Source organism: Micromys minutus (assembly GCF_963924665.1).
Source record: "Micromys minutus genome assembly, chromosome: 5".
Lineage (NCBI taxonomy): Eukaryota > Metazoa > Chordata > Mammalia > Rodentia > Muridae > Micromys > Micromys minutus.
Window position 1 is genome coordinate 49,516,564 of NC_137974.1, and position 10,363 is coordinate 49,526,926.

The 10,363-nt window shown below is 49.0% G+C and overlaps 1 protein-coding gene across 1 annotated transcript; it reads right to left on the bottom strand.

Moving 5' to 3' along the window:
* Positions 1 to 876: 876 nt before the first annotated feature.
* On the bottom strand, positions 877 to 7,796 carry SLC25A41 (solute carrier family 25 member 41; the record flags this gene model as incomplete). The annotated part of the gene is made up of 6 exons (XM_080917428.1): positions 877 to 1,064; positions 1,605 to 1,752; positions 2,363 to 2,530; positions 6,208 to 6,315; positions 6,423 to 6,575; positions 7,614 to 7,796. The coding sequence occupies 6 exons, from the start codon at positions 7,794 to 7,796 to the stop codon at positions 877 to 879; spliced, it is 948 nt and encodes a 315-aa protein (XP_080773554.1).
* Positions 7,797 to 10,363: the final 2,567 nt, after the last annotated feature.

Below are 10,363 nucleotides of genomic sequence, written 5' to 3' on the forward strand. Positions count from 1 at the left end.
AGCAACGGAAGTAATAGCGCTCTGTTTTGATGGGAGCCAGTGAAAGTGCATCTGCATTGGGGTGGAACCCGCTACCAGACGGCAAGAGCGGATTAGTGGTAGCAGAAGTGAATGGCAGGATGTGGGAGGTGGTGAACTTCTGCCGGAACTATGGGTTGACCTTAAATCAGTGGCCTGGCTTGGGGAGGCCTTGCACGTGGCCTGTTTGAAGCCTTGGGAAATCGGTATTTCTATAGGTTTGTGGATGGCCCGAAATTGGGTGAAGCCTCCAGGATTTTTTCTCATACAAAGGACCTAGAGCCTTCACTTCCAAGACACATGGCAAACCCCTCAAACTTCAAGCCTATTCCCAACCTCGACCCTAGTACCCCACAGGGGTCCAAGCCTCCTGCTCCCAACCCTGGACCCAGAGGCGATTCCAAGTTTCTACAGGGGTCCAGTTGCCACTTTGGACTCAGGAGTCCCATGTCCCTTTATAGGGATGTTCAAGACTCCAGCTCCAAGCATTCACCCAAGAAATCTCAGGTCACCTTGTTCCCCAGGTCGTCAGGGTGAGGATTGAACCTAGGATCTCATGTTAGGCAAAAACTCTGAACTATATACCCACATTCTCCGAGATCCCCACCCAGAACCAGCTAATCCCAGACACAGATATCCAAAACTATCTTTATTCCTTGTCTGCATCTTCTCTTGGACAAGCCTGCAAAAACCAGGCTGGAATCCTAACGCAGACTATATCCCTGCAGGAAGGGCGTGCAGCACTCTTCTAACCCTAGTCCTGGATGGCTTTTGCAAACCAAAATGGCTTAAAGCCTGAGCCTGAAGTGCTTTTTGAGACTCAGGAACACCGGGTCTTCCACTCTCGTTCCGGGCAGGTCATCTGCAGAGGACTTGTACACCCAGGGTTTTCTTCATGGCTTCATAAACCAGGTAGCTGATGCCGCCTGCTGGTAACACCTTCAGTAATGTGGGTGTCATGCCCCTGTATAGCCCAGGCCAACCCTGCTGGCTCAGTATCCTCTTGAAGACTCCCAGCATGGTGGGGTTGGAGCCCTCCACAGTGTCTGGGAATAGACAAAGACAAGTTTAGCACTGGGTGTGACAGGAGATGTCACAGTGAAGGATCTGAGTCACACTTTGAAGGACTTGCAGATATCATTCAGTTGTTGTGTATGTGTCTATTTTGAGATGGTATCATGTGGTGCAGGTTGGCCTAGAACTCCATATGTAGCTGAGGCTAGCTTTGAACTCTTGATCCCCTTGCCTTTAATACCTCCTGCTGGAGTATCAACAGTACCACACCCAGTTTACATGGTACTAGGGATTGAGCCCATACATATTAGGCACACTCTGTACCTTGAGCCCCAGCCTTAAGGTAGCTGAGGCTGGCCTCCCAAATGACGGGTGATAGGCATGTTATTTTGAGGGCCGGGATTAGATTGGAGGTGAACCTAAGCTTCGGTGGATTCAGTACTTAGCAAAGGTAAGTATAAACCAGATGGGTTATAGAGAGGCTGGAAATTGGTAGGAAGGGTGAGAAAATTCAGTGAGCTGGAGTAAGGCAAGGGATAGGTATGTGCAGTGGCTCCTGGAGTCAGGCGGACCTTGTGCCTGCATCCTCGTGCGCACCAAAGTCAGTGGGTAACTGGCCATCTGGCCACAAGTCGTGGACAGTGTTACAGACGACAGGCTGACGAGGCCACTGGGGTCCTTCATGTCCCTGCCCGACTTCTGCCACAAGCACCGGAGTAGCTGCAAAAGGAGACAAGAGCGCTCTTGATAGGGACTCAGAGTCAAGACAAACATGGTGGTGTTCACCGTCCATCCCTCTACTGTTGGATCTGCTGGTGGGTCTCTACATTCAGGGACAGCCAAGGCTACATACTAAGATCCTGTCTCAAAATCAAAGCCGGCTAGGCATGATGGCACACACCTTTAAACTCAGCACTGGAAGACCGAGGCTGGAGGAGCTCTTTAAATTTGTGACTAGCCTCATGTGCATACTGAGTTCTAATTTAGACAAGGCTACATACCAAGACCCTGTCTTAAAAAACAACAGGCTTTGGATCTCTGAGTAGGAGGGCAGTCTGGTCTATAGAGTGAGTTTCACGACAGTCAGGGATACACACAGAACCCCTGTGTGGCGATCAGGGGACCAAACAAAAACAGTGGGCTGGCGAGATGGTTCCTCAGTAAAAAGGATTTGTTTCCCCCCCCCCCCCCCCACCAAGAAGACTCAAGTTCAGTTCCCAGCTCCCAAATGCTGCATTAAATAATCTAAAAACCAAGATTTAAGAGAAGGAACAGGGAGAAAACTACGGGCTGGCCTGAAGCCAGTGTTCTCTCCTCTGGAGACACACACCTCATAAACAGCCAGGTCAGTGCAAGCATAGGGGATGATGCCCAGCATGTTGGGCAGGTAGCCTCGGTAAAGGGCTCGGGTGCCATCCCGTTCCAAGATCTGCCTGGCACAGTCCAGAAGCCCTTTATACTGGCCGGTGAAGCGAAGGGTCAGTCGCGTCTTGAGTACCTGGAGCAGGAGGAGGTCCGTTTGGTTTAACGCTCTGCCAGGCCTGTTGCCCTAGCCTGTCCCTTGTAGGTAGAGATATTGTCAAGGGCTCAGTTGTACATATGCAACCTGAGATAGACCACCTATATGGAAGAGAGGAAGTCTTACAGAAGTGCACTAGCTAGGTTCTTCTCATATAACATAATACCTGTGGCTGTTGAGCTTTTTAAAGATTAAACCTAGGCTTTCTGCTAACACACCCATCATCTCAGCACTGGTGAAGCTGGAGCAAGAGGATCACAAACTTCAACCGAATCCGGGCTACACAGCAAGACCCTTTCACAAAAAAACAACAGATGGAGGCTCTGGCTCTTTTGGTAGAGGGCATGCCTAGTACAAAGTCTTGAGTTTCATCCAAGCATCCCCATAAACTGGGTGTGGTGGCACACATCTGTGATCTCAGCACCCAAAAGTAGAAATGAGACAGGAAGTTTTTGTTTTTGTTTCTGTTTTTTTTTTTTTTTTTTAAGTTTTATTTATTATATATAAGTACACTGTGTCTGTCTTCAGAAACACCAGAAGAGGGCATCAGATCTCATTTCAGATGGTTGTGAGCCACCATGTTGTTGCTGGGAATTGAACTCAGGACCTCTGGAAGATCTGTCATTGCTCTTAACCACTGAGCCATCTCGCCAGCCCCAGGACAGGAAGTTTAAAGTCATCTTGTTATATAAGGAGAGTACCAGTCCAGCCTGGGCTACAATGAAACCTTACCCTGCTCCTTCTTTTGAGATAGAATATGTTATTATGTAGCCCTGGCTGGCTTGAAACCCACTATGAAGAAAGACCAGGCTGACTTCAAACTCTCACAGATTGTCCTGCCTCTGCTTCTAGAGTGCTGGGATTAAAGACACGTCCTACTACCCTACCAAACCTGAAAAACTGTCTTAACAAAACAAAACAAAACAAAAAAAAAAAAAAAAAAGCCGGCAGTGGTGGTGCACACCTTTGGTCCCAGCACTAGGGAGGCAGAACAAGATCTCTGAGTTTAAAGCCAGCCCAGTCTGGTCTACAGACTGAGTTCCAGGACAGCCAGGGCTACACAAAGAAACTCGGTCTGGTGGGGTCTGGTGGTCTGCCTTCTAACTGTAATCATTGCCCAGGGTACAACCAAATTTCTACTCTGTTTGCTTGAGAAGGGGTCTGAAGTAGCCCAGGCTGGCCCCTAGTTCGCTGTGTAGCTGAAGAGGATTGAGAGGTCAAGATCATCCTGAGATATATAGCTTGGGCTACATGAGACTTCACCAAAAACAGAAGAGGCTTGTGAGATGCTCAAATGCATTAAGGCATTTGGTCCAAGCTTGAAGACTCAAGTTTGATTGTGGAACCCACCTGGTAACTCCAGCTCCTGGGGATCTGATGGTCTCTTCTGACCTCTATAGCCACTGCATGCACAAATGGACATATCCCCCCACCCAAAAAAAAATCACACAAAAACCCAGGACAGGGTGACAGGATGTAGTTCAGTGGTGGAGTGCTAGCCTACTATGTACAAAACCTTGAACTTAATCTTCGTTGGTGCTCCTGCCCCACAAGAAAAGAGGTACCTCCATGAACACACACACACACACAGACACACACACACAAAGAAGAGAGAGAGAGAACCAAAAACAAAGACTTAGCTTCTGAAATACAAAAGCGTCTCTAAATTTTTTTTTTTTTTTTTTTTTTTTTGAGGCAGGGCCTCATTCTGCAGGTCTGATTGTTCTGGAACTTTCTATGTAGACCAGGTTGGTCTTTCAGACATGCTCCTGCTTCTGCCTCTGGAGTGCTGGAGTTAGGGGTATGGTCACCCTGTCTGACTAAATCTACAAGTTAAACAGTAAACTAGGAAGGCAGGCTGAGTGTCTTTGAAGCAAAGGAGTAGAGAGATGGGTGGTTTGGGGCTGTTGTAAACCTTGGGACACATACATCTTCACACATCTGTCACAGCCTGAGAGAAAAAACTCAAAGCACACTAAGCCATGCACCGTCCTGGTAGAAAAGGCAGCCTTGGGAGGGTCGCACTGCAGAGAGATCCTGGCAAACTGTAGGGAGAGCTGAGGCTGACTGGAAACTTCTAGTTGACTTTGGACCAGAGTAGATTGTGCTGGGTGCGGTGTGCACACCTGGAGGCAGGAGGATCAGGAATTTAGGGTCATTTTGGCTACATGTCGTGATTAAAGTCGGCCTGGGCTACACTTTAAAAAACAAAACTAGGGCTGGAGCACTGACTGATCTTCCAGAGGGCCTGAGTTCAATTCCCAGCAACCACACAGTGGCTCACAACCATCTGTAATGCGATCTGATGCCCCCTTCTGGTGTGTCTGACAGCTACAGTGTACTCATGTATAAAAATAAATAAATAAATCTTTTTTTAAAAAGCCAAAAGATGTAGCACATTGCTTGTGTGTGTGTGTGTGTGTGTGTGTGTGTGTGTGTGTGTGTGTGTGTGAACTTGGGCACCGTAAGAAGGTTTATAACTAAGCTTAGGACCTTAGGAAAGTACATAGCAAATCTGTGGGATTGTTGTAAACAAGGGATGGGCCATCTGGAGTGACAGATCAGTGCATGACACACAGCAAGGAGAAGGAGGTATGGGCTAGTGTGGTGACTCGGTGATGAGGGCTTGCTTAGCCTGAACAGGCCTGAGTTCCAGCATCAGAGAAGAAAAAAATAATGAAGAAAGCTGCCTTTAGTGTCTATAACTTGGGAGTCTAGCACGTGGGAGACCCAGGCAGGGCAACAGATCTTCTGTTCTAAGCTGTTCCATGTTACAATTTGAAAATTGTGTCAATAAACGAGGGAGGAAAGGGGGAGTACAGAGGAGAAAGAAGGAGGAAGAGGAAGAAGGGAATGAGAAGGAAGGGATGAGTTGAGGGACTAAGAAGGGGGAAGGAAAAGGAATGGGGCTGAAAGATGGTTGCTCTCCCAGAGGACCCAGAATAGCTCCAGTACCCACAAGGTAGCTCACAACCATCTTTAACTCCAGTCTCAGGGGATTCTGTGATCTCTTCTGGCCTTCATGAACACCAGACATTCACATGGTGCATAGATACACATGCAGGCAAAATATCCATACACATAAAATAGTACAGTTTAAAAAGAAAAGGCAAGGCTGGGGAATGGTGTTCCATGGCTTTAATCCCAGCACTCTGGAGGCAGAGGCAGGCAGATCTCTGAGTTCAAAGCTAGCCTGGTCTACAGAGCCTGTTCTAGGACAGTCAAGACTAAACAAAGAAATCCTATCTCAAACACACAAAAACCAAAGTGGAGGAGGGACAGAATAAAGGAGGGAAGGATAAGGAAAAGGTCCAGATGTGGTGGCACACGCCTTTAATCCCAGCACCAGGTAGGCTGAGACAGGACGATTTCTATGAGACAGACCAGCCAGCGTTAAACAGAGAAACCCAGTCTCAGGGGAACAGAACAAAACAAAATACCACTAACAACAGCACTACCTGCCCCCTCAAAAAAGGAAGGGCAGAAGGGTGGAAGAAAGTGAGGAGAGCAAGGAAGGGGAGAGAGTGGAAAGAAGGAAGGGAGGAGGTTGAGACGAGGAGGAAGAGGGAGGAGGGATGTAAAGGGTGGGACAGGAAGAGGAGGAAGTTAGGGGTGCCCCAGAACCAGCTCTGGCCCCCAGGGCGCCCCTGCCTTACCTCCATGGGGTTGATGAGTGTCTGGGAGATAGCCACAGCCAGAGACCCTGCGACCACCCGTTCCTGGAAGGGCGGGGATGTGTGCACACCGTAGAAGAAATTCTTAGACTGCAAGGGGAGTGGGTGTGAGAGAGTCACTTCCACTGTATGTCTGGGGCGGGTGGAGAGCTGTCTTGCACTCTTGGGGCTTGATCTGTGGTGAGACTCAGGCTCACCTGCTCAAAGACAGAGAACTTGATAGCGTACTCTGGGGCGATCTTGAGCACGTTTATGCCATTGCCCCGCCAGAGGGAGCGGATGCCGCCCTCCTGCACCAGGCTCCGCAGTCCACTCAGCAGGTTCCTGAAGTTACTCTTGGAGGAATACACCTGGGGAGAAGGAAGAGTATGCAGCCCCGAGAGCCCTCCGGGTGTCCCCCCCCCAAACCCCTTACCTAAGGGGGTTTCTAGGTAGGGGCTCCACCCTGACCGCGCCCCTAGACCCTCACTGAGGGATTCTAGGTGGGGGTGGGGAGGCGCCACCCGAGCCATCCCTAGACCTCTTTTTATTTTATATTTTGACACACGGTCTTCTCACTAAAATTGTCTGAGCTGGCCTTGAAGTGGAGCTCTTCCTGTGTGAGCCTCTGGAATAGCTGGCATCACAGGCTTGTGCCACTAGTTAGATCCATTTATTTAGTCTTCACATTTCTCAAAAGACCTCCTCCGGCAAGGCTGATCTGTGATCTCAACTATTTAGGAGACTGAGTCAGGAACATTGTATTCAAGTTCTTTCTGAATTATCTGGGCTACTTACTGAGATGCCTGGAAATAAAGTGTGACAAGAGGGTAGCTGGTGAGACAGTTTCTTTAGAGCACTGAGCTGGTAGCTGAAAAGATGGCTCAGGGGACGGGAGCACCTCTTGCAAAGGAAACTGGTCTGTTCCCAGCTCCCACAGTGGCTCTCAACCATCGGTAACTCCAGTTCCAGGGGATCCACCGCCCTCTCCTGGCCTCCAGCAGCACTGCATGACACAGTCCACAGAGGCACAAACTCAAACATATAAAACAAAACGTTTGTTTTCAAAAGAAAGGTGGTCTGGGATCCTTGCTTAGCAGTGAATGCTTTTCGGGTATGCATGAAGCCTTGGGGGTCCATCTTCAGTTTCTTCCATTGCCCAGCAAGCATCCCAAAGACACCACCCACAACCCCCAAATCTCCAAACCTTTCTACCTCCTCTCCTAGTCTGGAGTTCTCTAAACCTAACCCCAACATTTCTCTACTTCCTGTCCCCATCTTCCACAACTTCAGCCTCCACAGCAACTTTCCGAGAGCTCTGTGTCTAGTTCCAGTCCATCCTGAGTCTCATCAACTCCACCTCTCCATCGATACTGTCCCTGCGAAGGGTCCCAGTTCTGTGGACAAACCTGCATGTACACCCTGGCTCTGTCCAGAGGTGCTGTCCCTGTACGAGACACTGCCCCAGCCATGGCTCCGGAGAGCAGAAACTTCCACAGGGCCCCCTTGTTTTCCTCTTCCAAGACATCCACAGGGACCAGCAGCTGCTCTCCCGTGTCCAGAACCTGTAGGAACAGCCACCACTTGGCCATGCTTGGTACTCAAGCAGCTCACTCCGTCTGGAACCCTGCTCTACTTTTTTGTTTGCTGCCTCCTCGATGTGGACAACTCTTTGGAGGTGGTGTTAGGTGTTTGGGGTGCTTTTTTGTTTGTTTGTTTTGTGGCAGGGTCTCACTGTGTAGGCTGCCTTGGCACACAGTGGAGACCAGGTTGGCTTCCAGTTCACAGAGATCTGCCTGCCTCCACCTCCAAAGTGTTGGGATTAAAGGCATATGTCACCACCACCCAGCTTATTCCTGTCTTTCTTAATGACTTACCTTTTGTTTGTGTGTGAAGGTATCCAAGGGGACCAGAAAAAGACATTGGGTTCAGTGCATCTGGAGTTACAAATGGTTGTGGGCCACCGTGTGGGTACTGGGGACTGCGTTCTTGTCTTCTGCAAGAACTCTTAACTGCTCCAGTCTGTTTTCTCATCTTTGTGTGTGTGAGTGCATGCATGTGAGTATGTGTTACTGTGTGTGTGAGCGAATGCACTCAAGTGAGTGTGTGCGCGCAGTGGTATGTGTAACTGTGTGTGTGTGAAAGTACACACAAGTGAGTGTGTGTAGGGATATTTGTGAGTGTGTCAGAGAGAGTACATTCATGTTTGTAGTAGTATGTGTCTGTATGTGTGAGTGTGTATAGGGCAGAATTTGATGTCCAGTGTCTTCCTGGACCACCCTCTACCTTATATAGAGAGGTGGAGTCCCTCATTTGAGCCCAGAGGCTCAGCAGTTCATCTAGTTTAGCTAGCCAGCTTGCTCCCCCATCTCTTACTTCTGGGCTGCTGGGGTTACATGTGGTTGTCAGGCCTGCCCAGATTACACCGGTTCTAGGGACCTGAAGTCTGCTTTGTAGAGTCAGGCACTTTATCTCCTTAGCCATCTCCTCAGCCCCAGCCTCCCTCTCTCCTCCCCACTCCCCTTTTAAGACAGAGTCTTAAGTAGCCCAGACTGGTCTCTAACTCATTAAACAGTTGAGGATGACTTTGAACTTTCGGTGTCCTGCCTTCAGCCTCCTGAGTGCTGGGATAACAGGTATGAACCTCACACATGGTGTCATGTAGGTTATTCTACTCTGCCTGGAGAGAGAAGATGGGCCATACCATATGGACCTTGAAGTTGTCTTCCTTTGGTCTAGCCTGTGCCACCTTACTCCCCAGACTGCTACCATGGTGGATGCTCAGGGTTGTTCTCACCCATGGGTCCAAACATACTCATTTACGTGTGTATGCACCCTGGGTTCCAGGCTTCAGATAGTGGTGGGGTAGAGTGGAGAAGGGTGGGGTGGGGGACAGGGTAGCACTTTCCTAAATGAGGCCTTGACCCTCTTAAGCAAGGTCTGGATCCTCGGACAGGGATCCTGAGTTACCTCAAGATGAACTCCCATAGCTGCTGAAGGATTAGGGTCCCAGTCTCAGTGTCCCCTGCAGCATCTATCCAGCTCCCAGCGGAGAGTGGCTGGTTATCTGACCTTGTGATTTTAGGGGCAAAGGGGGGATGAGGTCACAAAAGTGCTTGTGAGCTCACAAGCATGATGGTAGGCAGTGTGGCTGGTCCTTTTCTTCCCAGTGTCCACATCCTAGTTCCTACAGCTTAGGTCCTCTGAATGGTGCCCAACCAAAATTTATTTATTCATTTGCTTTGTTTTGAAACAGGGTGGCATGCAGCCTACGCTGGTCTCAAACTCACCAAGTAGCTAAGGATGAAATTAAATTTCTGGTTCTCCTGCCTCTGGTTTCCAAGGCAGGAAGCAGAATGACGTTGGTGCTGAACAGAGGCCGAGCTTTGGTGTGGACCGATGGAGAGTTCCAGAGATGAGTTGTGGGGGTAGCTACAGAGACCAGTAAATGGGCTCCATGCTGCCACATCTGCATACAATAAAAATGTAAATAAAATCTAATCTTTTTAAAAGTAGGAAATCAGTTAGACTGGGTCTCATGTAGCTCAGGATGACCTCAAGAAAGACTGAAATCCTGATCCTCCTGCCTTAACCAGTTCAAGTGCTGTGCCAGCTCATCCAGATTTTAAGTCCCCCTCCCCATGTGTGTGTGCATGTGTACGTGTGTGTACATACATACTGTGGTGCATGTACAGAGGTGCATGCACATCTGCTCCATCCTTTCTCTTGCGTGTGGATCCTAGGGATCTGATAGAGGAGGTCACTTTATTGTATGCATGTGTATATGAGTGCAGTGTCCTCAGAGAACACTGGATCCCTGGAGCAGGCCGTACCGATGGGTGGGACCTGCTATGTGGGTGTTGAGACTGCAACTTTTTTTTTTTTTTCAATCTATATTTGAGAACACTGTCACTCTATTCAGACGCACCAGAAGAGGGCATCAGATCCCATTACAGATGGTGGTGAGCCCCCATGTGGTTGCTGGGATTTGAACTCAGGACCTCTGGATGAGCAGTCAGTGATCTTAACCACTGAGCCATCTCTCCAGCTACCTTGCTCTTTATAAATGGAGTGAAAACTGAGGCTCCAATCTTTTAGAAAAAAGAAAGAGGAGGAGATGGGGAGGGAACAATGGAAAGTCAGAAGAAGGAAGGAAGTA